The sequence below is a fragment of the Strix aluco genome, chromosome 19, assembly GCF_031877795.1.
Source record: "Strix aluco isolate bStrAlu1 chromosome 19, bStrAlu1.hap1, whole genome shotgun sequence".
Classification (NCBI taxonomy): Eukaryota; Metazoa; Chordata; class Aves; order Strigiformes; family Strigidae; genus Strix; species Strix aluco.
This window is the reverse complement of record NC_133949.1, coordinates 3,814,059-3,841,196: the sequence shown is the minus strand read 5'-3', so window position 1 is coordinate 3,841,196 and position 27,138 is coordinate 3,814,059. Positions and strand designations below refer to the sequence as shown.

General features: G+C 58.9%; 1 protein-coding gene across 1 annotated transcript in view; it reads left to right on the top strand.

The window, feature by feature from the left end:
• Positions 1-2,559: 2,559 nt before the first annotated feature.
• The window catches only part of STX1A (syntaxin 1A), a 93,084-nt gene continuing 68,505 nt past the window's right edge, over positions 2,560-27,138 (top strand). The window contains exons 1-3 of the mRNA XM_074844912.1: positions 2,560-2,630; positions 19,837-19,914; positions 21,120-21,219. Of these exons, the coding sequence (XP_074701013.1) occupies positions 2,601-2,630; positions 19,837-19,914; positions 21,120-21,219 (208 nt within the window). The 5' untranslated portion in view covers positions 2,560-2,600. The remainder of the gene's footprint in view (positions 2,631-19,836; positions 19,915-21,119; positions 21,220-27,138) is intronic.

Below are 27,138 nucleotides of genomic sequence, written 5' to 3'. Positions count from 1 at the left end.
ACCTGCAGCCCTCACGGGAGGTGAGAAGCTGTTGGGGCTGGAAATGGGAAAGGCTGTTGTGTAGGGAAGGCAGGGACGTTTGCAAAGAGGGAATGCTGGCTTCCGTGGTACTCTGGAGCTTAGGAGAGGAGAAAAATGTTTCTTTGGGAGCCTCTTGATGGAATCTAGCTAAGAAGGGCGCTGCAGATGGGGGCGGGGTGGTCCTGTCGGTGTCTGGCTGGAGGAAGGTGCTGGCTTGTCTTGCTGGCGGGGTCCCGGCTCTGGCAGCCCGAGCGCTGGGGATCTGCCTGGCGTGTGCTGAGCAGCGGGAGCCGAGCCACAGGGCCACGGCGGGGCCGTGAGGGGACAGGCGGGATGAGCTGTGCAGCTCTAGCAGGGGAGAGGGCCCTCCAGTGCGACCGCAGCCAAAGGCATGGTCAGAGCCACCCACAGTCTCGGCTGGGACAGCCCGAGCACGGTGTCCTGGCCCTGTCGAGAGGCAAGGGTGGGGAGCTGGGGCTGGAAGGCTTCATCCTCCTCACCGGCCCTGGGCAGGGGTGGGCACAGGGAGCGCGGGGCACGTGCAGCTGTCCAAGGAGAGGCCTCTTCCCTCGGCAGGAGGCAAAGAGGTGAAGCCTCACGGTGGGCACTGGAAAGCTGGGCTGCCGCGATGCGGGAGGACACCAGGCACGGGCTTTTCCTGGCTGTCCTCGGGCAGCTTTGTAAGTCCCTTTGTGGGTAAGACCATCCTCGGCGTTAGAGTGATTTGCAGCAACAAGGTCTTCTGTGCCCCCACGTGGGCCACCACCATCCAGGTGACACCTGGATGGTGGTGGCCCAAAGACAGACCCAGACGCCTGTTCTGCTGCTTCATGTGTGAGGAGCTGTTTTTTCAGCCAATGCGTATGTGATGGGAGCTTCAAATCCCTGGGGAAGAAAGCTGGTCCCTTCCCCTGCAGCAAGCCTCGACCCGGATGACCCCAGCTCTCCACAGAAGGCACTGAAGGTCCTGTCTCCATGTGACCCGGGCCCATGTCTGCATGAGGCAGATGAGCAGAGCTGCCAGGGGAGGGGAGGAGGTTGCTCCTGGAGGCGTCGGGCTTGGAGTGATGTGAGAAACCACCAGCAGCCTGTGGCAGGGGCCTGGCAGCGTGCGCTGTGCCAAGCGCCGTCCGTGGGGATCCCCGGGGTGGCTGGGGAAGGTGCTGGGGCTGAGCACTGAGGTGCTGGCTCTAGGCCTGGTTTCAGCTGGTCTGCGCCCACTGCAGCCGATCCTTCTGGGCAGGAGGGTGCTGGTGTGGGCTCGGGTTAGGGTTAGGGACACCTCCTCCACGTGCCTGCCCAGACTCCGCAGGAGGAGGGGACGGAGGAGAAGAGAGAGCAGGGAGAAGGTGGGCTACCAGCCTCCAATGGAGGGCTCGTGGGGGTGACGGCAGAGGGGGCCCCGTCTCTCTGCTCTAGTCACGTCAGTAAATGAAGCCCCGTTCCCGGTGCCGGGAACTCTCCCCGCCGGTGGGATGTGCAGTGAAGCTCCTCCGCCCACCTGCAAAGGAGCACGGGGAGATGGTGGGGGGGGACCCCCAATAACACCCCTCCGGGTCCCTCGCAGGAGCCACCAGCCCATGGGAGCCCCACGGAGGCACGAGGGTGGGTGGGAGCCCAGATCAGGGGCTCAGAGGAGGGGATCCCCCGTCCGGCCCCTCCGGCCCCTGGGCCCTGCAGTGAAGGATTTCTGCCCGGGGGCACGGGGCGCGTTTGGGATGCAGGGGATTGCACAGCACTTATTATGGGATGTTTAAGAAAGGAAGCGAAAGTGGGGAAAGGGACGGATCTGGGTGGTTCGGGGAAGAACCAGCACGGGAAAGTACGGGAACACGCGGGGCTCCCCGGAGCCACAGGGCGACCCTGGCGGTAACGCGGGGGGTTGTCCCCGGGGGGGGTGTCCCGGAGGAGCGGGAAAGGTGCCCCCCCCCCGCTCCGCTCCGGCGGGTGCCGGGGACACGGCAAGGGGCGCCGCGCCCCAGCGCGGGGGGGGGCACCGGCGGCGCGGGTGGGGGGCGCGGGCCTCGCGTGGGGCCTCGTCCCGCCGGTTTGAGCCTCGTTGGCCCCTCGCTGCTCCCTGCCAGCACGGGGTTGGTGGACACCACCCCCTCCCCCCCCCCCCGGCCTGTCCCCGGGCTGGGGGTCAGTGCGAGCCCCTCCCGCCGCTGCCTGCCGGATCCCCGCGGTGCTGCCGCCGGGACCCCCAGGGGTGACCCCGCAGCCGTGTGCCCCCCCCATGCGATGTCCCGCAGGTGTGACCCCCCCAGGGGAGAGGCCCCAGCCGAGCCCCGAGTGTCAGCCTCAGCCGGGATCTCCCCTGACGTTATTCCCAGCACTGTGCCCCCCCCGGGGACTCCCCCCACTTTGACCCCCCCGCGGCTGTGACCCCACGGTGTGGTGTCCCCCGGTGCCCCCCCCTGCAGTGCCCTGCCCCGTCGCGCCCCTCGGCCCGGACCCCCCCGCCCCCCCCCCCGCCGCTCCCGCTCCGCCCGGCTCCGCCCCGCGCGCATGTGCCGCGCCCGCCCCTCCCCCGCGGCGGCCGGACCCAGCGGCGGCGGCGGCGGCGGCGGCCGGGCAGGATGAAGGACCGGACCGGGGAGCTGCGCGCCGTGAGTGGGGGGCGCCGGCCGCGGGGGGGGGGCGGGCAGCGCCTTTGCCCGTCACCGGGGACCGCCCGGCACCGCCTCGCCCCCCCCCCCCCCCCCCCCCGCCATGCCCGGACCGGGGACCGCCGTGCCCCGAGCGGCGGCGCCGGGGGAGGCTGGTCGGGGGCCGGGGGGACGGGGCCGAGCCCCGCGGTCTTCGCGGGGTGTTCGGGGCGGGAGCGGGGTCCCCCGGGTCGCGCCTCCCCTTCCCGCGGGCCGCTCCGGTTCCCCCCGGCGCTGGGCGGGCGGTGCCCCGGGGGACCCCACCTCCCCCGGCACCGAGTGACCGACTGCCGGGGGGGGGAAGAGCCGGCTGAAAGCGATCGCAGCCGGAAAAAAAAAAATAAATGCAAATGTTTGTTTTGAGCCGGCGGAGGGAGGGCAGCGCCCGGCGGGGGATGCTCTGCGGGCCGCAGGGCCGGGCCGGGGCGCACCGGGAACGGCCCGCGCTGCGCCCATTTTGCTTTTTCATCCTCCGGGCTCTGCTGATGTCACCTGCCGGGGAAGAGCCCGGGGCCGCGCCGCCCCTCCGGTGCTGCCCCGCCGCGGGGGCGTCCCCCGGTGCCCCCCGCCGCCGCCCGGTGCCCGCGGGTGCCCCCCGGGCCCGGCAGCTCCGCCGCCGCTGCCCGGGGCCGCTTGGCGCGCGGTGCCGTGACCCGGGGCTCCCGCCGCGGTGGCGGGGGTGACGGGTGGGGGGTGGTGAGCGGTGAGCGGGGCACCTTGTCCCGCCGGTGGGGCACTCGGAGACCCCCGCGGGTCACGGCGGTGTGGGTGGAGGCGAGCAGGCTGCCCCCCGCTGCCCCCCGCTGCCTGCGCCCCTGCCTGCGCCCCTGCCTGCGCCCCTGCCTGCCGGGGGCTGCGGCGGCAGCGCCCCCGCGTGCCCCGGGCCCCCCCTCTGCCGTGGGGCGGGGGGTGCTGCCGCCCACGGGCCGGGCGCTGCGGCGTGCGGGAGCCGCGGGGGGTCCCGGGGGGCGACAGCCTGAAACCCCCGGGCGCTGCTCCGGCATCCCCCCTCCTGCCGGCACACCAGCGCTTGCTTTGCTGCTTTTTCTTGGGGTTTTGGGGGGTTTTTTGGTAATGACTTCACGGTGGGGTCTGCCGAGCTGCCCGGGAGGCGAGTGGGGGGTGCGTGGAGCGGGGGACGAGCGGGGGTCTGGTCCGTGCTGCACCCCGGGTGGGTGACCTACGGGAGGGGAGGGGGCGACCCCGCCGTGGAGCGACGGGTAACGGGGGCGACTGTCGATGTCGGGCTGGTGGGACCCCACAGACCCCCCACCCGGGGGCCTGGCTCGGTCTGGACGGAGCTGGGGTGACGCCAGCGAGGGGCCGCGGGGGTGGCTGTCGGTGCTGGGGGGGTGGGGGCTCTATAAAGAACAACCGCCCCCCCTCAGCCGGAGTGCCTGGAAAGCACCCAAACAGGGGGCTCTTTTCTCCACCAACAGCGCAGGCTGTGAAATAGGATTGGAAAATAGGCTTTTTAATAATAATAGTAAAAACCAGCCTGTGAATGTCCTCTTGGCAGCCTGTGCTGGCTGAGAAGTGATGCCGTAGAGTATTTTAAAATCTCTCTGTTCCTTTCAATATGTCTTGAGAAAAATCAAATGCATTTTCGCTGTGCTGCTGGTCCCTATTCAGCATGGTGCAGCTCTCCCTGGGGGTCCCTGCTCCCCCGGGGCTGGGGGGGAGCGTTGGGATAGCCGGAGCGGAGCAGAGTGGGTGCCCGCGCTGGGGCAGGGGCTGGCAGGGCTGGGGGGAGCAGGGCAGCACCCCCGGGAAACGGGGATTTACAGCCGTGGTGGTGGCGGTCATCTGGGAGGGGCGAGATGCTGCAGTGGATGAGGATAGGGAATGGTTGGGCTTGTTTTTTCTGTGCTGAGAGTAGCCAGCCTCGTTAATAGCCTGGGCCAGATTTTTTCCCATTTTAATACAGTGTCTAAATTCTGCCAGGGATGATAAAAAAGAAGAATTAAAAAAAAAGAGCTGGTGGTACTGGAGCTGAGGAGGGGCTGCAGGGCTTACACTGCTGTGCAGAACAAGAGCTTCACGCCTTAATGGGCTTTTTAAAATGGTACTTGAAATTCAAAATCTAATCCTGTGTCTTTTCTGAACCTTGGTGCTCCAGTTGTGTTCAAACTCACCTGAGCTTATTGAGTGCCCTGGGGGTGGGGGTGCCCCCAGGCCTCCTCTGAACCAAGGACAGGAAATTTAGCTTACAGCTGAAAAATGTCCTCTTGTGGTGGAGGAAGAGCAGCCGAGGGCTGGCCGTGAAGGATGCCTGGAAGGAGCCCAGCAGAGCTTTGCTCTCAGCTGCTCGTGGGTAGGTGCTGCGGCTCTAGCCTGGATGGTGTTTCCTGCACATCTGGAGCTGGGCTGGAGCCGGTCCCCTTCCCCAAAACCCCCAAAAGCTGCCCCTCCTGCTGCCGTTGTCCCTCTGCAGCGTTGGGGACAGAGCAGGGATGGGACAAAAATGATCTGAAAAATAATTTATTTTGCTTTTGGGACCGTGTCTGAGCTGCTTCTCCCTGTGCTCCAGGCACTTACTAAAATGTCTTTATTTAGGCTCTGCTGTGTTGTGTCCTCCAAAGCTTGAGGAGAGCTGGTGCTGAGGGTGCTGCGTTATAAAAAGCCGTCAGCTCCTGCAGGTGGAGGACGAGCCTGAGGCTCCGCTTGACATGTGGAGCTCAGCTGTCCTGGCCCTGGGTGCCACGGGGCCGGGGCAAGGTGATGTGTGTGTGCAGGACTGTGAGGGTCCCATGCTACTCCATCCTGTCTGGAAGGGGACAGCTCAGTTTGGGTGAGATGTCAGGATTTCCAGAGTGTGAGACAGGTCCAAATGGTAAAATAATTATGAATGATATTTTGAGAGAGAGCGGGAAGAGGTGAGGGACTTGTGCAAGGGTTGTAGGATCACAAAGTGGTTTGGGTTGGAAGGGACATTCAAAGCCCATCTAGTTCCAGCCCTGCTGCCACAGGCAGGGACACCTCCCACTAGCCCAGGTTGCCCAAAGCCCCGTCCAACGTGGCCTTGAACCCTTCGAGGGAGGGGGCAGCCACAGCTTCTGTGGGCAACCTGTGCCAGTGTCTCCCCACCCTCAGTGTACAACATTTCTTCCTTATGTCCAGCCTAACCCCACCCTTGGTCAGTTTAGAACCGTTGCCTTGTGCTGGGGACCCCCGAGCTGGCCGCAGTGCTCCAGGGCTCTGAGGAGAGCGGGGCAGAGGGGGAGCATCCCCTCCGTCGGCCTGCTGGCCACGCTGCTGGGGACGCAGCCCAGGAGACGCTTGGCTTTCTGGGCTGCGAGCGCACATTGCTGGCTCATGTCCCATTTGTCACCCCCCAGCATCCCCCGGTCCTTCTCTGAGGGGCTGCTCTCCCTCCCTCCCTCCCTCCCTCCCTCCCTCCCTCCCCCAGTCTGTGCTGGTTCTGGGGTTGCCCACCCCCTGTGCAGGACCTTGCACTTGGCCTGGTTGAACTCCATGAGGTTCACATGTCCCCCTCCTCCAGCCTGTTCAGGTCCCTCTGGATGCCACCCCTTCCCTCCAGCGTATGGCTGCACCGCTCAGCTCAGTGTCACCGGTGAAGTTGCCGAGGGTGCGCTTGATCCCACTCTCTGTGTCACTGCAGATGTCGAGCAGTGGCATGGAAGTGGCATGTGGCAGTTCCTGGTCCCTGGTCCCGGGGTGCCCTGTTTCCAGCACAGCTCAATTCCCTGCAGTTGCTCCCTGTTGCTGAAGCAGTGAGACCATGCCAGGGCGCTGTGGGCTGCTGTGAGATGCCTGCCCGGGCTGGGAGAAGGGGTTTTGAGGGGACCCAGCAGCTGGAGGGGTGCCGGGGGTCGGTGGCTGGGTGCACCCAGATGGTTCAGTCAGGATTGCTGTCACTCCATGCACTTGGCGTTACCAGCCATTAAGAAACATGTGGCTGGGTGATTTCAGGAGGATGAGACTCTGCTGTCAAAATTTCATACAGCCAATTAGCAGAATTTCCAATAGTAATCGATTTTTGGTGACTGTAGCAGTCGCTGGGTTCTAATTGGGCTGGGAAAGACCATTTGTTGGTTGACAGATCCTCTCCCCATTCCCTACAGACAGTGCTTGCCTGATGCTTTATCTTGCAGTTACGTGATGGAAGCGTTCCTTGAGATGCTGGGGTGGACACTGCCCAAATGGTGGGTTCGGGCGCTGTGGGGAGAGGTTTGGCAAGGCCTCCGTGCGTGCGGGATGGGGTCCAGGCCTGGCAGGCTGCAGTGCTGGCAGAAGCTCCCCCAGCATGAGAAGGGTCTTCTCCAGAGTGGTGACAGGAGGGGAAGGACAGTTCGGAGCTGGAGGTCCCCGTTTGCCCCCAGCACAGACCTTGTGTGGTGGGACCAGTTCGTCTAAGACTGGGTGGCCACAGAGGTGTTTGCAGGACCGAAGCCTCAATGGTTGCTGGCAACAAAGCGAGTGTACGAGGTGATGGTCACATTTCTGGTGACCTTCCCGCTGGGTCTGAAGGCTTGCCTTGCTCAAATCAGTGTTAATTGGGAATAATGCCTCCGGGGTTTGAAGAGTCGCCCTTTATTTCATGTCTAGCTTTTCTTTCTCATCATACCTTGTTTTTTGAGTAAGGAGCTGTTGCCCAACCCACGCCAACGGGAGAGGCACAGGTGCCAAACCAGACCTGCTTTTGCACGTCTCCAGCTTGCAGAAATGGTCAGAATGGTTTTGCCTTTTCCTCCTGCGCCCTCACTCCTCCAGCAGCTGTTTTCAAGTCCCTTTTTCTGGCAATATCTGTGAGTTTGTGCCGTGCCACTGTCCTCCCCAGCCGACTGAAACCCCCTGCTCCTGCCTGCCTGCCTGCCTGCCAGCCGCGTCCCTGTTTCGATGCTGCCTCCTGCCCGTGGGAGTTGCGGGGAGGTGCGTGTTAAAAATAAAAGGAGAGAGAAAGCGAGGTCGGCTCCAGGTCCTGCTCCCCGGATCCACCCTCTTCCCTCCTGTGGCAGCTGAAGTCTGCAGTGTGGCCCCCCAGGACTTGCAGCCAGACCTTGCTCCATCCCTTCTCATTAATAATTCTGTGCTGCTCCCACTGATGATTTGTCTCTTGGGGGCACAAATGTGAAGTCGACCAAAGTTGCTGTTTGCAGCAGGAGTCAGGTCTCGTCTGGGCAGTGGGGCTTTTCCGGAGCCATCCCCCAATGCAGAAGTCCCTGTGGGCCCCGGAAATAGATATATTTGCTTATTTAAATGCTGCCTTTCATTCCTTTTTTAACCCTCTTGGTTGCCTGGTGTGCTTCTGAGCTCTTCTGTTCAACCAAAAGGGTCATATAAATAATTCAGCTTCGCTTCTTCCCTCGTTGGTCGGGGACTGGGGGCTGTCACGTGGTGGGTGACAGCTGGTGGCTCCCCAGCCCGCACAGCCGCCTGCTCCGGCTGCGGTCAGTGGGGTGGGTAGCGATGCCGAAAAGCTGATTTTTCTGGGTGCTGGAAGGAGCAGAGCTGCTGGGGAAGGCTGTGCACCACGGCTGCCCTTGGACCACGCCTGGCCCAACCATCTCCCCGCCGCGAGGATGCGTCTCCGGGGGGGGAAGATGCTTCGCCTGCTCCCTCGGGGTCCTGGGGAGCGGGAGGGGGTGAGACATGGGGCAGCCCTCGCTCCAGGGATCTGCGGGGCCGCTCAGCCGGGCAGAGGTGATGTAGCGTGCGCCCGCAGCGCTGGCCTTGCACGCTCTCTGTCCGAGAGGTTCTTCTGCTCCCCAGCGGTCGTGGGGGCCTGGGCATCCCTGTGCTGCGGGGGGGCCGTTAGCAGCGGTGGGCACGCACCCGCACCGGGCGAGCTGAAGAAAACTTAAAATTGGGAAGAGCCTTTGATGTGCTTTAAACACAGCAGCGTGCAAAGCCCAGCCTCCAGGTCAGCTCTGGATGGTGTTCCCTGTCCCCACCCCGGGGGGAGCGGGGCGATGGATGGGGGTTTGGGGGGCCACTGGCCTTGGAGGGGGACGCTGAGCCCCGGGGTCCCTTGGTGTCTGCTGGGGCACTCAGGGTCTGGCGTGGTGGGGGCTTGGTCCCACTAAGTCACCCTGAGGGCAGGAACACTCTCTGCCTCCCGAAACCTGGTGCCGAACAGTCATGAGATGTTGCGTTCACAAGCCACGTACGTTGGCTGCGGGCTGGATGTCTAAAAGGGCTTGAGCCAAAGGGGTTTAGACTAGTTCCTGTTGTTTTAATTGCAAGTGTCTTTGTGCGAGCTGCTCGGAAGCTATACAAATGTTTGTTTTGCTGTGTATCTCCCCGTTAACAAGATTTCTCAGGAAATATGCAAAATTATCACTACAGGCAGAACATGTACAGTAAGGCTCATTAAGCTAAGTACTGTGATAAATTGCTACTTCCAGAAAATTACGTATATTAGCAAAAAGGAGGAGAGTGAGCCCAAGTGGAAGACCCGGGAAGACGGAGTGTGCAGAAATATCCTGGCTCCAGGCGGCTGGAGGGTGACCTGAGCAAACCCGCGGCAGAGGACGGCTGAATGTCCTTGGACCGCGGCGTCTGCAGGATTATCCTTGGAGGAGATGCATGGGGAGGGGAAGGCGAGCAGAGAGGAAGGGTGTGGGCAACAGAAACAGTGATGCTGTGTCAGGACCAGACCAGGCATAAAGCCAGCAGGACCATCTTAGAAAAAATATAAAATGAGGCAACTCTGGAAGCACAAGGAGTAGAAAGTTTTGCTGAGCTGGAAGGCAGGGGGAGAGGGCAGGGGTGATGTGCCACGGGCTGCCTGCATCTCTGCCCTTGGCAGCCAGCAGCAGGGCTGGTGTCTGAAATGTGGGCGCTGCCTCGCCCCCCAAACAGGGGAGCAAACTGATGGCTGTGAGCAGAGGACGGGCTGGGGCATGTGGTGTGTCATGGGCTCACAGAACGGTTTGGGTTGGAAGGGACCTTAAAGATTGTCTCGTTCCACCCCCCTGCCCTGGGCAGGGACACCTTCCACTAGCCCAGGTTGCCCAAAGCCCCGTCCAACGTGGCCTTGAACCCTTCGAGGGAGGGGGCAGCCACAGCTTCTGTGGGCAACCTGTGCCAGTGTCTCCCCACCCTCAGTGTACAACATTTCTTCCTTATGTCCAGCCTAACCCCACCCTCGGTCAGTTTAGAACCGTTGCCTTGTGCTGGGGACCCCCGAGCTGGCCGCAGTGCTCCAGGGCTCTGAGGAGAGCAGGGCAGAGGGGGAGCATCCCCTCCGTCGGCCTGCTGGCCACGCTGCTGGGGACGCAGCTCGTGTGTCTTTATGTGATGCTGGCGTGGGGTGCGGCGCTGTTTGGGGGGTGATGTGTGAACCCAGAGGCACCCTGCTGCCATTCCTGCAGAAGGCCATAGACATGGCCCTTCTCTACTGCCCTTCTCTACTGCCCTTCTCTACTGCCCTTCTCTACTGCCCTTCTCCGGTACCTGCTCCACACTACTGTGTCTGAAAGCCGACAGGTCACATCAGGAAGAAAGTTTCTTCAGTACCTCAAATCTGCAGGATGATGCTGGTCCTGTGCAGGCAGCTCCGGGTGACTGGCTTAACCAGGCATCCTTGAACGTGGGCTGGGATAAGGGACCCGCCGTGAATCCAGTTTACTTTTGCTGCTCACCTTTTCTTGAGCTACCTATCTGTGTTGTCTAGTTTGAGTTTTGTAAATAGATGTTTTATTTGCTTTTCTTTAACCTGCCTTGAACACAAGCAGGTCCTAACTGCTCAGGTCCCACATGAGAGATGTCCTGAAGCCTTCTTCGGTGTGGTACTCTGAGTATTTCCAGTGGAGGTGCAGGAGATGCCCCTGTACAGCCACTCTTCTCTGGCAGGAGGGTCTCTTCCTCCATCACCTTTTGCAGGAGCTTTGGAAGTAGTAAGTGGAGCCCAGGACATCTGCTGACTGCTGGCCAAAAACTGCCTTTGGGGACATCCAGAGGAGAATGGGAAATCCTTGTGCTGTAGCAGGTGTGGAGAGGTCAGGCTAAGGGAAAGCTTCCCCAGGGGTGCCAATGGGGAGAGGTTCTCCAGGTCCCGTTGAGCCAGAGCTGTGTTCGACACCTTGCTGTGGCACACAACCTCCTCGGCCCATTTCACAACCGTGTCGAGACCTGTTGTAGAGAAGTTTTTTGTCCCTGCTGCCGTTGGACAGCCATTGCAGGACCACAGTCATCAAATAGGTGAATGGTTTGCGCTGGAAACGACCTTCAGAGATCATCTAGTCCAACCCCATTGCCATGGGTGGAGTCATCTTCACTAGATGGTCCTGACTGGATTGAAAAATTCCAAATCTCCTGCCCAAAATTATTTGCATTCATTTGTTTTCCTTCCTCTGGAGAAGGTCCCTCCTCCCTGCTGCCTGCTCCTCTAGCGTTCACCGCCAGGCGCAGGGGACAAACCTGGGCTGCGTAGCGTCAAAATCTGCTGCGAGATGGGACTGAGCTTTCCGTTAATAGTGCAGTAGTGGATACTTACAGACCTGGGTTTCTTTTCATGGGAGCTCACTGAAAAATAATTAAAAATGTAATCTGCTCACGATGTCCTGTGAGTTTTCAGAAGCTCAGTGCCAGCCGTGGCCACTTGCTGTCACGCAGTGCTTCTGCTGTGATGTCCACTGGGGATTTTCTAGTATTAAGTCTTCCATTTTATCTGCCATTGCTTTCAGATCTTCCATCAAGTCCTGTCAGACTTAGGGTTTGTGGTGTATGAAACGACTGTTTGGTTTTCTAGAAGACATTTGCTTTCTGGGAGGGTTGGTGTCTCACCTGGATGGTGCTGAGGTTCCTTTATATGGTGTAGGCAAGAGCACCAAAGAAATGTCATTCCCGTGTTTGAGCATTCTTGACCACTTGAGCAACCTGGTCTAGTGCAAGACATCCCTGCCCATGGTGGGGGGGTAGGACTGGAGGATCTTTGAAGGTGGTCCCTTCCAAACCAACACATTCCATGAGTGTCTGTAGGCAATGCAGTCTGATTTAAAGAATAACTTTTGTGGACCGCCTTGATTTTCACATGTTGATCCTCTCCTGGTGACACGGGCCGTGGGAGCTGTGGTGCCGCTGGCATCACCTCCTCTGCCTGAGGCTTTCCTCTTTTCTCCGGCAGCTTCCCAGTACAGACCTCATGGTCGCTGGTGGGTATCACCAGGGCTTGGTGTCCATCGTGGAGCACTTGGTAGATACCAAAGCACGTGGCGATCCTGGCACAAACCTCTCCCAGTGCTGACCCTGGTGAATATGCTACGGGGTGGAGAGGAGAGACGAGTGCTGTGGCTGCAGGTGCTCCTACTGCCAGTGTAAAGCTCTGGGCTGCACAGAAGCCATAACAAGGATGGTGCCACCATTAGAAGGATGTTAAGAAATGAATTTCAGATGAATTAAGTCTGTCTGCTGTTTTTTGCCCAAATTTTTCTTTAGCCATGATTGCAAATTTGTAATATATTGACTGTAGAATATCGATGCCTTTCCGGTAGATCACAATGCTGTCCATGTTCTAGAGCTACAGGAGAGGTTGGGGAGCTCAGTGCCTTGCCCCCTGCAGCACTGTTGGCACCTCTGTCACCCCTGACGCTTGTTCTTAATAGTTAAGTGGAATTTTACATGCCTGCTTCTAAAACTGAGTTTAAGAGTTGACCACGTCTCTCATAAAGCGGTTGGGCTTCGTGCCAAAGGCCGGTAACGTAATTCTGCAGCAAGGAAAGCCAACACCTAAGGACAAAACTCTTGGAAATCTTGTTCTCCCTTGCACTGCTAGTGTTGGAAATTGGAAACTCCTACTGACTCATGCAGATGTTGCTGAATGCTAAAGTCATTTGTACCTTGAACTTTTATCCGTCAAAAAGTTGTTAGTGGGAAGTATGGGCTGGTTTTGGTGAATACTGGAATTAGACATAGCTGAGCTGAGGCCTGCGTGCTATAAAACACCCAGTTTATTATGCTGCATAGCTGTACTATATATGTAGTCTGCAAAAAATGCTAATGCTGAGACTGTAGGTAAATTAAACCATGCTCTCAGGTGGTTCAGCTCTCCAGGGCTCTCTCTTGGGAGCAGACCCTCCGGCTGTCCTGGTCCTCAGCCTTGACACCACCTCCCTGAAAACCCTCTGGAGCAGGACTTCTGCCTCTGGACTCCTGAGGAGAGAGTTGGTTTGGCTGCTAAAGCGAACCCTGAGGTGTGAAGGGTCAGCGCAGCCTCCCAGGATACGAGGGTGGCGGTAGTTTGGCGGGTGGGACACGCGTGGGTGCTGTGGGTCTTGTTCATGTGAAGCTTCAGCAGCATTGCTGCCGTGAGCTGCTCTTCTGCTGAGCATTGCAGAGCTGGGCTGGGATGTTTCCAGGGATCTGGGCATCCGTATGCTTTAATATGTGTCCTGTAGGCTTTTTAAGATGGCTGAGAAGAGCTCTTGGTGCAGCTTGCTGCCGAGTTATTCTGACCTCGTGCTTCTCCTCGGCAACGTGCGCAGCTGCACGCCAGGGCTGTGCCGAGCGAGCTGCCGCGGGACGACAGCGATGCCCTGGGCTCCTGGCCGTGGGGTGCGGGGAATAAATGACCCGTGTTGGACCCCCGTGTGCCGCTCTGTGCAGGGACACGGTCCCAGCCACGACCCTCTGCTGCTCAGAGAGCATCCCCCCACTGAGCAGCCTTCTGTTGTGCATCCTCCAGGGTGCTTTGGTTTTATACAGAAAGGGCGGTCGCTTTGCAAAGTCAAGCCTAGGTGGCTGAAATTTCTCAGGCTGGGCAGATCAGTGTGGAGGTGTCCAGTAAATAAAAAAACCCCAGATTCAGCCTGAAAGCGAAGCCGGCGAGCAGCATCCTGCATCTCTTAGGGATGAGGCCATTTTTTTGCTTGACTTACTGGTCCCTGAAAGGAGAGTGGCAGCTGTTGCGGCTTTTTCCTTTTGTTGTGCTTTTGTGAAGCTTGCCTTATGCCTGGTGGGGATGGGAGGCAGCGTGTGGCGTTGGCCCCTGCAGCCCCGCGGCTGGAGGCAGAGCTGGGGCTGCCTGCCTGCTGCCTGTTGGGGTGCACGGGTGTCCTCTAGGAAGGGGTCGGTTTTGTGGTTGTGGGTGCCGCTGGCAGGGCTTGGCAGGGGGACGAGCCGGGGGCAGCACGATCTCCTGGGATGCAGAGAGGTGCCCAGCGCCGGCCAAGCCCATTGCTCCTCTGCCCTGGTGCAGCTCTGCTGCTTGTACCGGCTCCACAGATGCATCTGGACATGGTCAAATAAATCTGCAACGCTAACAGAAGAGGGCAGGAGCTAAAGCCTGCGCGTAGCCACCGCTGAGATAGATAATCGAGACCTCATTATGCCCTGCCACAGCTCGCCCTGCCTGCTGCCTCTTGCTTTTCGGAGGAGAGCAGGCTTCAAGTCAAGGTTGGTTTGTGCTCCTCTGCCATCTTCCAGAAAGCGCCTGTGGAGGGAACAGGGCTTTTTCGAACCAGAGGGATGTCATCTGCTCGATAATGAATTTATTAGCTGTGTGCTTGTTGCAAAACCACAGCGCTGGGATGCTCCCGGCCTCTGGACCATCTTTCCAAGCACTGCTCTGCTTCGCCAGGGAGGTTATTGCAGCTCAGCTCTGCCTCCTCTTGGGGTTTTGGCCCTTGTGGAGGGGCATGTTTAACCCTGCGAGGCCTGAAAGACGCTGGAGGAGCTCTGGCTGACCTGCCCTCCCATCCCTCTCCGCATGCTCAGCAGCACCAGAGGCAGCAGGGAGGCAGTGGTGCCACCCCTGCTGCCGGCACTCTGCTGGGCCTCCAGCGGGCTGGAGAAAGAAAAGATCCTGTGAAGGAGACCCCGGGTCCCCAGTGCTGCCTGAAAGTGCCCGAAGCAGGGCTGGGTGTTGAGGGAGGTTGATGAGGGCCCTCCTGCTCTTCTGCTCCAGCCGTGCCGGCGGCAGAGCACCCGCTCCCCACGCCAGGGAGGCAGGCAGCGATCCGCACTGCCGCGGTACCTGTGAAGTGGGCAACACCAGTAACCCCCCAAGGCTGCGGGGCGGTGGAGCTGCTTGCTGGCTGGTTGTGTTAATTAACTTGGGCTTGTCGCCTGCTGTAAGCTGGTTTTAGAGCCAGTCTCACCTAAGGCACTTTGCTGCCGCTCTGTTTCCTCCGTCCCCGTAAGGAGTCTTGGGCACCTTTGCTGCCTGAGGTTACCACGCGTCAGGCACACCTGGCGGATGCAGGGATGGGTGGCGGCTGTTTCGGCAGCTGGGAAGCACCGGGAGGATGGTGTGCCCGGTGTGCTTGCGTGGCATTGGGAGTGGATGCTCCTCGCCTGTCACTGGCAAGCAAGCCTGAGATTTCGAAGGCTGTGAATTGTTTGCTGCTTGTGTTGAGCAGCACCAGCGGGTAGCGTTGACCTAGGTTGGAGCTTTCTGTGTGCCTTTGAAAACCTGGGGTGCTCACAGCTGGGATGCAGGAAGCCAAAACACTGTCGACTGGGTGGAGACTTCAGGTTTCCTTAGGAAAGGTGTTTTGGTTTTGTTTCTACTTTGGCAGCAGTGTATGAAAAAACACTTCAAGCCTGGGGTGAGTGCCCGTGAGGGTCAACAATGTGCCTGGGCCGAGCCCCAGGACTGAGGGAGAAGCTGGCAGCAGATGATCCTTCAGCACCCTGCATCACAGAATCAGAATCCCAGAACCATCTGTGTTGGAAAAGCCCTTGAAGCTCCTCCAGCCCCACCATGAACCTCACCCTGACCGTTCCCAACTCCACCAGATCCCTCAGTGCTGGGTCAACCCGACTCTTCAACCCCTCCAGGGATGGTGACTCCCCCCCTGCCCTGGGCAGCCCATTCCAACGCCCAACAACCCCTTCTGCAAAGAAATCCTTCCTAATATCTATCCCTGGGAGCTGTGCCTGCCCGGTGGCATCGAGTCCTGGGTAGCCCCGCAGCTCACACCGGTGCTGCCTGCCCGGTGCGGGGTACGGGGCTGGGGGCAGCGGGACCAGACGATCAGCCCAGCACCGTGTGTCGAGGTGGTACGGCACTGAGGGTATCTCCAGTGACGTGGGTTTGACAGATGGTGCCCTCCTCCAGCCCGGAGTGGCACGTGCCCTCCCGATCAGCAGGCTCCATCCTTGTAATTTCCTCTTCACAGGGCTCCCGGCTGGGCTTTTGTGCCGCTCTCCCCACGCACAGCCGGGCAGCGCTGCGTTCAGTGCCTGCCCTAAATAACCATCGCCCTGCCCGTGCATCAGCGCTCTGCTGTGCCCGGGGGGCGAGCTGCCTCGAAAAATAGAAATGCCTCCGACAAGGCTGTGTGTGGCTTTGGCAGAAACCCTCTCCCTGGGCGGTGGGTTGCCTTCCTCTGGGATTTCTGGCTCTAGTAAATGGCAGGGTCCAGTGGGCAGCAGGGATGGGACTAAGCAGTGCAAGGAACCAGGACCGTTTCGGAGGTGAAAGGGAGGGGAAGGAGATGGGCATCTTCACTGGCAGCATGCCTTTCCTCTGCTGCCAGTACTCTCTGGCCTGCGTGGTCATGGTAAAAGCCTGTGTTTAATAATGGGGAATGCTTTCCTCGCCAGCTTCAAGAGGGGGGCTAAAATTCCTGCAAATTAAGATCCTGCCAGAATGAAGGCAAGAAAAGCTGGATAGGCTTGGGGGAAGTTGTGATGGAGGTGCGTTTTCCTGTGCAGGGCTGCAGAGGCTTGCTGGTGCTTCCCATCCTGCTTGCCCTGGGAGAGGGCTTTCATAGGATCAGAGTTGGAAAGGAGCTTCAAAGATCATCCAGTCCAGCCCCCCTGCCCTGGGCAGGGACACCTCCCACTAGCCCAGGTTGCCCAAAGCCCCGTCCAACGTGGCCTTGAACCCTTCGAGGGAGGGGGCAGCCACAGCTTCTGTGGGCAACCTGTGCCAGTGTCTCCCCACCCTCAGTGTACAACATTTCTTCCTTATGTCCAGCCTAACCCCACCCTCGGTCAGTTTAGAACCGTTGCCTTGTGCTGGGGACCCCCGAGCTGGCCGCAGTGCTCCAGGGCTCTGAGGAGAGCGGGGCAGAGGGGGAGCATCCCCTCCGTCGGCCTGCTGGCCACGCTGCTGGGGACGCAGCCCAGGAGACGCTTGGCTTTCTGGGCTGCGAGCGCACATTGCCGGCTCATGTCCCATCTGTCACCCACCAGCATCCCCCAGTCCTTCTCTGAGGGGCTGCTCTCAGCACCCTTGTTTTTGACCCCTTCCTGTAGCTGGCCATCCTGTTGGGTGTGTGGCAGGGTGGCACGGGGCTGCAGGCAGGACACGTGTCCCCAGGCAGAGCTGCTGTGCAGGCAGAGCCCCGTGGGCTGTCTGCCCCCAGCCTGGGCTGCGGTGCTGGCCCTCAGCCCCACACAGCCCCTGTGCTGTGGGGTGAACCCCTGGGCAGGACGATGTGCTGGGCTGGGGGCCCTGAGGGGCAGGGATGAGCCAGGCTGGCTGTGGCGGGTGCTGGGATGGGTCGATGGTGGGCTGCTGCCCAAGGACAGGCTTCGAGGTACGGGGCTGGAAGGAGCACAGAAGAGGAGTGGTACAGCTGGTGCAGGGGGTCAGCTGGAATAACAGCCCCGTTTCCTCTGAGAAATCCCCCCAACGAGCAGCCCACCGCGCTGCAGCCGGATGGTTGCGCTGAGCTCACGCAGAGCACACGCCAGGGCTGAAATCCCCCGCGGCTGTGGGGGCTGGCGGGGCCCTTCTTGGCGCTGACACGGAGAGGCTGGGCAGGGTGGTGGGGAGGAGGGTGCCGTGACCCGGGGGCACGTGTGTCCGGGGCAGCGTTTGCGTTGGCGGGTGCATCTTCTGTCACTCGCAGCGTGTGTCCCCAGGATCTGTTGGCATGATGTATTTCTGAGATCCTCGGGGGGCGGGTGTAGGTGGGAGTTTGTGACCACTCGTGCTGTTCGGGATAACGCTGGCACAAGGCAGGCAGAAACCGTGCGTGTTTGTGTGTGCTGGCAGAAAATCCCTCAGTCCCTGCAGGAGTTAAAGGTGTTGTACCTGCCCCTCTGATGACTCTGGGTACCACCCGTCTTAATCGAAGGCAGTTGATGCTTCAAATCAAGCATGGCACAAACCAAGCGGGATTTCTGGTGAAATGCAACGTGGATCCCCATAGCAAGCATCCATCCATACAGACATCCTTCCTAGCTTTAGGAGATGACACTTTTTAACCGCCTCGATGGTGAGCGCTCCTGCTCACGTGCTGTGGGTTGCTGGGGAGGTGCCTGTGCTGCTCTGGGAGCGGTGGAGCGGGTGTTGGCGTTGGTCTGGGTCTGTTTGTAGACCCCAGATGGACCTTTGCTTACGGCCCGTGGCGGCTGTGCCGGTGCAGTGGGGCTCGCTCGGGGGCTGAATGGATGATGCGGTCGGCAGCGGAGCTGGGACTTGATAGTTTGCTGTGACAGGTTTGAGCGAGGCTGGAGCAGTGATGGCAGGGACTGGGGGGGAGGAGAGGGTGTGGGTCCCTCCAGCCTGGCTGTCTGGTGGCATCGGGGTTCAGGAGGGGTGTAACAGAGCCCCTGGCCAAATCCTGCCCCTGGCCCCGGGGCTCTGTGGGTGGTGCTGGACGTGGTGTTGGACGTGGCAGCGCATCCAGCTCTGTGCTAAGCCTGAGTCGTGCTCTGGCTCTCGGTGCTGGGCTGTGATCACTGGCAGGGAGTGGGAGAGGCTGGTGTGGACCTGGTGCAAGAGCAAACTGCTGAATTTTGAAAGCAGAAAACTTCAGGGAAGAGCTGGGTCCTGATGCCAAGGGCATTGTCGTCTGCGGGGGGTGTGCAGAGCTCTCTGCAAGGCCAGCCAGGTACCGGCATGCCCGTGCAGGCAGGGCCATCGCCCCGCTCCCGCTCTGTATCCCAGCATGATGGTGTGTGTTTAGCAACGGGGGGGAGGGATTGAAGTCAAAGCAGGAGAAGGCTCTAGGTGCTCATCCTCAGGTTGATCTTGCCCAGCTCCATCAAAATCCAAATGCACCGACCAGTTTTCGGGCTGGAGGCCTCTGCCGTGTCCCAGCCTGCTCAGCCCTGGCGTGGGGGCCGGGATGTGGCCAAGATGGACAAAGTCTGAATTCCTGGCTTCAGGGGATGTTTCTTTTCTGTGCCCACAGAGTGGTGGGGTGAGGGCAGCCACGCACCTGCTTTTCCTTGTCAGTGTGAGACTTTCACCTGAATCGCAGTAGCTCTCCAGTCTTTGGATAAGCGTGTCATGAAACGGCCACCAAAGCAAAGGGTGCCACGGGCTGGGGCAAGGCTGAAAGCTGAGGCCTCCTCTGGGTGACTCCACCCAAACCAGTCACCCTGGGTTGAAAAGGCAATTTTAGAGGGAAGGATAGGTATTTAATCTGACTTATTTCAAGGAAAGAGGCATCTCTCTGAAGACCATATTGGCTAGCTCTCCACAAAGTGTGAAGAGGCCACGGGGTGACATGTAACCGTCTGCAAAATGGGGGCAATCATAAGATGAGCAAAGACAGTTGTCTCTCTTAAATCTTCTCCATTCCACTGGCTCCTCTCTAGTGAAGATGGAGTAAGAAGAAACTTTTCCACCCCATTAATTTTTCATTTCCCTCCATCATGTATCTGCTTTGGATAATAATCTTTTAAATGTCTCCTTATACAGAGGACTGTAATTTTTCTTTCCCCTGCAAGCTTGCGTCCTCTGCCTCGCTGGGATAGGAGGTGTTTTCATCTCTGGTGACAATGACACACACGCTTCTGCAGACGAGGACAGCCCCTCGTTTGCCTGCTGTGGCTTCTGTTGTATTTTCTGTTCTCTCCCACCTTATCTGCACTCCGTAGCACCCCTTGTATTTTCCCACCACAGCATCCCTCGTGTTCCCCATCGCTGCTGTTTGCGGAGCCGTTGTGCTCACACGTAGCTGAGGACGGCTCATAACGTCCCTCCGCCCCAGTTCTCTGTACATGCACAGGTGTCGTGGGTCTTGTTCTGCCTTGCCACGGGAGGCCAGGCGGTGTGGCAGCTGGCTGCGGTGGTGTTTTGCATCGTGCTGTTATTGCTGGAGCTGGCTGTTCTCTGCTCTCTGGGTGCCCGTAGTGCGGCAGTGTCCGGGGTGTCCCACGCTCTGGCTGGCGTTTGCCCCAGCTCCTGGGAGCAAGTGAGCAAAGAAGAAGGGAAAGATGCCCCTGAGGAGCTCCTGAGTGGAACCGCAGACTTTGCAGGAAGCACTTGCAGATGCCTTTCTCCATGTCGTTGCAGGCGAAGGACAGTGACGACGATGATGAAGTCACCGTCAGTGTAGACCGGGACCGCTTCATGGACGAGTTCTTTGAGCAGGTGAGTGGTTTGTTTCTCCGGTGCAGTTTTAAAGCCAGTTCAGACCTTTCTGTTAGCGCAGGGGCAGGCTGCGGGGCTGTGGCGTGGGCTGCTGCCGCAGGCGTGGAGCCGCGGTTGGGGTGGGGATGGGGGTCCTGCCCTGGCTGACGCTGCTGGGCTGATGGTCGAGGTCCTTGGGGATTGTGCTCAGAGCACTGATCAGCAGGAACCAGGCCTCCACGCAGACCTGGGGCTGTCGTGGACTTACCTGGCCTTATGGATGCTTTGCTGTGCCACCTCCTCCTCCAGAAACCAGTGGGGCAGCGGGGCCAGGTGAGCCTCGCAGCCTGCCTGCCCCCTGCCTGCTGCTGAAGCGTGCCGGCTCTCAGACCTCTCCCAGAAGCACCTCTGCGGAGCAGCAGTCTCTGCACGGCTTTGATTTAATTCTGTGCCTCTCGTTACCAAACAAGAGGTTGTCTTCTGGCATGTGGGTGGCTGTAAGATCTGCACGCGGATTTTTAGCACACCCTTAGCATGGCATGTGTGTAGGGGGTGTCAAAATGTATCTGTGCAGGCAATGGAGCGGGGAATGAAAATAATCTGATGTGCAGATGGAGGGAGATGATCAAAGTGGTGGTGTGAGTCAAATGAGAAGACAGAGCTAGAGGGTGGCAGCCCTGCAGGCAGAGGGCACAAGCAGAGGTTCCCCCTCTGGACGATGCCGGCGTGTCTCCCTGTAGTATGGAAGGGTGGGGAAGGGGCCAGCATGGATCTGCTGGCAAGTGTGGCCTCCCTGGTCTGTGGGGTGAGGGTCAAACTGGGCTTCTCAGCCCCTGGAGCACAGAGCCGTGGGGGACTGAGCTGGGACTGAGCCTGGCTTGTGCAGCCTCAGCAATGTTCTCCATGCTGGAGGTGCAGAGCCTGGGACTCGTAGATGTGATGCTAATTTAAATAAACCCCAAATGTTTCTCAGTGCATCACGAAGGATACAGGATGTAGAGTCTGTGTTACATTGCTGTGACTGCAAAGCTGGCTGCTGTGATGTGGAAGGTCTGATTTCACAGTGGTCATACAGTTTGAGGATCCAGATGGAAAATCTGGTCCAGCAGGATGTTTGCTGTGGTTCAGACGTGTCATGGTTGCTTTGGAATAGGACTTATTAATCCCTCCCCTTTCCAAAAGTCCAGGTATCTCACAAGAGACTGTCTTGTTGTCCATCTTCACAGGTGGAAGAAATTCGAGGATTCATCGATAAAATTTCAGAGAATGTGGAGGAAGTGAAGAGGAAGCACAGTGCCATTCTTGCTTCGCCCAACCCCGACGAGAGTGAGTGAGCCCTGATCGGCTTGCATCCCCGTGGGCGCGTGGCTCTGCTGGGCTGGGCCACTTGTGGGGTGGACGGAGTCAGGCAGAAGTCCTCTTGTCTTCAGGTGGCCATGGCTGGAAAGTCACAAGCCGCCTGGGTGAGGGAGGGCTGGGACCTGTGTGGGAAGGAGGTGGAGGGATGACTGATGGCGTTCTGACCTTGAGAGGTGCTGCTGGAGGGGAATTCCTGAAGGATGGGGCAACCTCGAGGCTGAAAAGAGCAAATGGCTGTTTTTGTGCTGCTTGGCCATTGTCTTGCCCCAGGCTGCCTGGGGAGGGTACGTGGATGAGGCAGCACTTGCAGAACAGGCTGAGCATTGCCTGCTTGGCCCAGAAATGGTGCAGCTCTTTTCTGAGCCGACGGTGTGCACTTGTGCCCCTGCCCTCTCTGTCCTGAAGGACATTTTGTTGCTGTCTGGCCAAAGTCTGTCCCTTCCAGACCTTGCTGATGCATTGCTGTTTCTTCCCTGGTCTTGTGTTCCTGAGAAGAGGTTTGTTGCCAAGAACAGAAGTTAAGGATCGCAGCGCCTGAGAGGTGGCAACACTTGGGAGTCTGTGGGGCCTGTCAGAGTTGGAGCTGTGGGTGATGAGTTCCCCTGTGCCCAGGTGCAAGCAGTGCATCTCCCGGGGGAGCCAGAGGAGCTGGCGCTGGCAGAGCACCTGGGGCTGCTGGGGTCAGCTGGGCTCTGGTGTCTGCACACCCGTCGTTGTGGAGCAGGTGGGACCGAGGTGTGCAAGGGAGAGCAGGGGTGAGCACAGCTGAGCGGGGCTTTTTACCAGTGGGGCTAGACCAGGGGTCCGGGGCTGGACCCTGGACAGGCTCACCCGCTGGGGGACATGGTTTGAATGTCTCTGCTGCCCCAAGCCTGTCCTTCAGCCTTGCCGTGAGCCCCTCTGGGCTCTCCTTCACCCACCTCCCTCATGGTGCTGGTGGTCGCAGGGTGGATGGTTGCTGCAGGGCCGACCGTGCAGGATGGTTCTGTAGCCCTTGTTGTCAGCAAAGCTGTTGCTTTCATGGGCCAGTGGGCGACTGCTGAACACAGCTCGTGCCCTCCAGGCTGCAGTGGCCCTGGCGCAAAGGTGTGATTAGGGAGCTGGAAGGTGAGACCAGGTCTCTGTCTTGCCATCCACCCTTCTCCCATCCACTTCTCTTCATTTGCCCAGTGCAATTCTGTGAATTGTTTCTAGAGGTCCCAGGAGATTGTACACACATCTTGTGTCCAGCCTGATGTCAAATCAGTAGATATTGCCAATTGTTTGGAAGAACCTGGCCCTTCCTAAATTGTCTCATGCTCCCCTCTCCTGGCAGCTGCTCATCAGCTAAAATTGACTTGGCCAAGCCTGGAAGCAAGGGATTTTCTCAAGGGAATTTACGTGTCTCAAACGGTTGCTCAATCATCCTCCAGGCTCTTTTGGTCTGCACTTGCACTGTAAGATTTTGCAGTGTTTCTGTTTGGGTGTTGTTGGGGAAGAGCTGTCATTGCTTTGCTTCTGGCTGCTGGGCTCATACAGCTCATCTGCACGGTGTCTGCTCGGGGCTGAGCCAAGCGCAGGCTGCAAAGGGCACCTGTGGCCTAAAAGCATAATAATCTATTTAAAAGTCTGAGATCTGCAGTGAACAAGATACGGTGACATTGATGTGACTTCCAGAAGCATCCAGGACATTGGGAGTGCTTCTGGTTTCGTTTTACAGTGTTACCTACCCTTGGTATTGTAGAAAATTCAGATTATAATGTCCAAAACTGCTTGGGCAGCGAAAGAAGAGCCCACAGCTTGTTTAGAAATTAGTGGTTTGTACTATTGTGGTGTGGCCAGGAAGTGCAGTGGGGCTGATCGGGTGCTCAATGGTACATGGACTCTCAGACTCACAGAGTGGTTTGGGTTGGAGGGACCTTCAAAGATCACTGAGTCCAGCCCCCCTGCCCTGGGCAGGGACACCTCCCACTAGCCCAGGTTGCCCAAAGCCCCGTCCAACGTGGCCTTGAACCCTTCGAGGGAGGGGGCAGCCACAGCTTCTGTGGGCAACCTGTGCCAGTGTCTCCCCACCCTCAGTGTACAACATTTCTTCCCTGTGTCCAGACGGGGCTCTGGTGTCACCTGAGCCATGTTCCCAGGGCAGCACCCGTGTGCCATCATCTCTCTGTGTTGCTGGGGGTGAGATGTTGGAAATGGTCCTCAGTGTCCTCAGGACAGGAGACAACCTTGGACATAGCTGCAGGGGTCTGAGTAGATGATCTAGAGAGGCATTAAACTCATGTGGCCTTGTAAGCTCAGGCCATGTGCTGCCTGACAGCACTGTGGGTCAGCTGTTGGGATAACTCAGGGTTGGACTAGATGGTCTTTAAAGGTCCCTTCCACCCCAAACCATTCTGTGCTAACTGCTGATGTACTGCTCATAGCTTTTGCTTTTCCCAGCAGCATTGCTCCGTGTCTGTCTGCTCCTTCAACCTCAGTGAGGCGTGTAAGCGTGGCAGAAGTTCAGCCAAAGACAGGGTTAACCTCCGCGTTAGCTGGAGCTCAGTCCTGTGCCTCGGTGGGGTGGAGGCAGAGCAGGCCCATGGCGGTGCAGGCAGTGTGGTGGGGAATGGTGGGTGCTGGCAGCACCCTCCCCCCTCCCCGTGCTCCTGAGCCCGTGGAGAACCTGGTAATTAATGCAAAGGCTTGTTGTAATCCAATGAGGTGAATTTATTGAGATTAATTTGGAAATTAAAAAGCATGGCTTCCATGAGGTACAGGGGAGGGATGCAGCCAAAGCGCACTAAAATGTAGGTGGTGAAAGGTCTTGATGTGTGCTCACTGGCATTTCCCTTCTCCCATAGGAATAGTAAGTGACACCTGTTGTGGCAAGCGAGGCAAGACGTTGCTCTGTGCAGGGGCCAAACTTGGGCGTTTGGGTGCTGCTTGTCCTCTCTGGAACATTACCGCAGTTATTTCTTAGTTATCTCTAAGCACTTCAGCATCGTGGGAACCCTCCAGTGCAAGGTGATGGGAAGTCATCTGCCGGGTGTCAGAGGAAAGCCGCAGGCTCCTCATTTTGTCCGGAGGCAAATGTGCTGTGCGTGGCACGGCTCGGCTGGGAGCGTGGTGCAGCTCCTCTGTCAAGAGATACAAACTCCTTAAGTCCCACCTGAAGGCTGGACCTTAGAGTGGGGCTCCAGAAGATCAGGGCAGAGCTGGGCTGGTAATTTGGGAAACAGGAATAGTGGTTGGGGTTGCCGTTGGAGCGCTGGGTGGAGGGAGGGGTGGAGGGATGTACGGTGTCTGCTGGCTGAATTACGTGCTGCTTTTTCGGGATCTCTGATAGAGGAGAGAGACTCCACGGGTACAGTCCTGCTGGAACCTGTTTCTGAAGTGGTGGTGTGCTTAGGTGGACGCGAGCCCTTCACGCTCTCCTGCGTGTGCTCTGCTGTTGCAGAAGCAGGTGAGGTCCAGGTGCTTGTGAGACCTGGATTTACCCACCCACTCGGCGTGGGGCTGGGTCTGTGTCGCACAGAAGGGCTCATCCCTCCCTTCCCACTGATCCTTCTTCTGGCTGCACAGACTGTTCTCGGATCGTGTTGCTGCTGCTGCCTGGGCTTATTTTGGTGCCCGGTGGGTGGGCAGCTGGCTGGCTTTGCCATCGTGCCAGCGAGGTGGCAGCACCTCGTCTGCCTGCCTGCACCTTGCAGCTCTGGCAGGCTCGCGCTCGGTTGTGGGGGGACAGGGAGGGTCTCCCCACTGAGCGGCCCCATGCTGCAGGGTGGGCAGTGTCATGTTGGGGCTTGGGTGGGCTCAGAGCGGCCGAGGGGCTGTATTTCTCCTCAGGTCGGAGCCACTGCTGCTGCTACTCCTGATTTCAGTCACAGCTCCTGGTAAACCTGTTCCTAAAATCCTTCCCGGTGAGCTGCTGCGTCTGTTGTTGCTCCTGGTGCTTGAAGCAGGCTGTTCGTCCTTGGGCCAGGCTGCTTCCCAGAGGAGTGGCTTTGAGTGTCAAGTCGCCAGCCTGAGAGGGATGAAATGATGGTTTGGTTGTTTTTTTGGAGCAGCTGGGAAGGGCTTTCTGCCATTAGTCTTCTCCATGCACTGCCTCCCTCCCCACGGCCGCGCTCTGCGGCTCCTCGTCGCTGCGTTACGTAATGGATGCTGTTCACTGAATGAATTGCCTCAGGGAACGTAAATCTTCAAATCTGAAATCACGTCTTTCAGCCTGTCACCTCAGTCCATCTCCACAGCCCTTGGAAGACCCAATAAATATTTCAGACCTGGAAGCAGGACCATGACAGCTCTGCACCAGGGTGGAAGGGGAAGTTCAGTTGCGTGGACACTTGACCTCCAGTTTCATAATTTAAGCTGTGCAGGCTCAAGGTGGTGGCTTCGGACACTGGGGTGCATGTCCTGGGTGACTTTGTTCAGGCGCTCTGTCTGCTGGAGAAGATTTGACTTATTTAGAGAGCAGCCTCCCTCCTTCCTAGCAGCCCGTCTCCTGGCAGAGAGATGTTCTAGGTGGTCAAGGAGACAAATCGTAGCTGTTCACCTCTGTCTAATGCATTTGAGGCAACGCTGGCTGGTGCCAAAAAGGCAATTTGGAGTTGTCTTGGTGCCTAGGCTCTGGCCAGATGCCTCTGAGCAGGCTCTGTGCTCCCGTGTAAGCCTAACCTTGCTTCTCAGCAGGTCCTCTTGGTAGGTGTCACAGCTGGAAGCCTGCTTTTCTGCTCGGGCACTGCTGGGAGGAAGGGAGGCTGCAGCTGGTTCTTGCTGGAGCTGCACTCCTTGGGCACTATGAGCTCTGTTCCCCACTGTGCGGTGGTTTTTCTGGGGGTACATTCCCCCTGGTGCCTGGTCCCACTAGGGCAGAGAGGAGGTTTCCTTGAAGACCAAGAGTTGCAGTCATGCTGTGTTGGAGGCTTCAGGCTCAGGCTTGTGTGGTGCTTCTTGGGGAGGAGTGCAGTGAGCAGACAAATGGGGTGAGAAGCCTGGCTTTGTTCTCCTGGCCTCTGCTCCTCTACCCTCTGTGCTGCTTCTCCTGGCTTTCTTGGGATGGGAAATCAGAGCCAGCCCAGACTTCAGCAGACCTTGAAGACAGAGGCGAGAGGAGCTGGGGCTGTGGTGAAGCAAGCGTGGCCCCAGTGGAGCAAGGGACCTGGCGAAGGGTGGCCAGGCATGTCCTGGGCACAGAAAGCAAAGCAGCGTTATCCCCCCATTCAGTGTGCTGCTCTCACCCCCCATCTGCAGCCTCATCGGTGCCGCCGCTGCCCTGCTGAGGTCTGGCCAGGTGAGGTGTTTGGTGCAGGCAGGGCTGCAGGGTTCGTCCTTGGTGCCATACAGGGGCATGGCAAAGGCAGCTCCAGCTCCTCAGCCTCCAGCAGGGTAGACTCAGAGAGTGGTTTGGGTTGGAAGGGACCTCTGCTGCAGGCAGGGACACCTCCCACTAGCCCAGGTTGCCCAAAGCCCCGTCCAACGTGGCCTTGAACCCTTCGAGGGAGGGGGCAGCCACAGCTTCTGTGGGCAACCTGTGCCAGTGTCTCCCCACCCTCAGTGTACAACATTTCTTCCTTATGTCCAGCCTAACCCCACCCTCGGTCAGTTTAGAACCGTTGCCTTGTGCTGGGGACCCCCGAGCTGGCCGCAGTGCTCCAGGGCTCTGAGGAGAGCGGGGCAGAGGGGGAGCATCCCCTCCGTCGGCCTGCTGGCCACGCTGCTGGGGACGCAGCCCAGGAGACGCTTGGCTTTCTGGGCTGCGAGTGCACATTGCCGGCTCATGTCCCATTTGTCACCCACCAGCATCGCCCGGTCCTTCTCTGAGGGGCTGCTCTCCCTCCCTCCCTCCCTCCCTCCCCCCCCCAAAGTCTGTGTTGGTACTGGGGTTGCCCTGACCCATGTGCAGGACCTTGCACTTGGCCT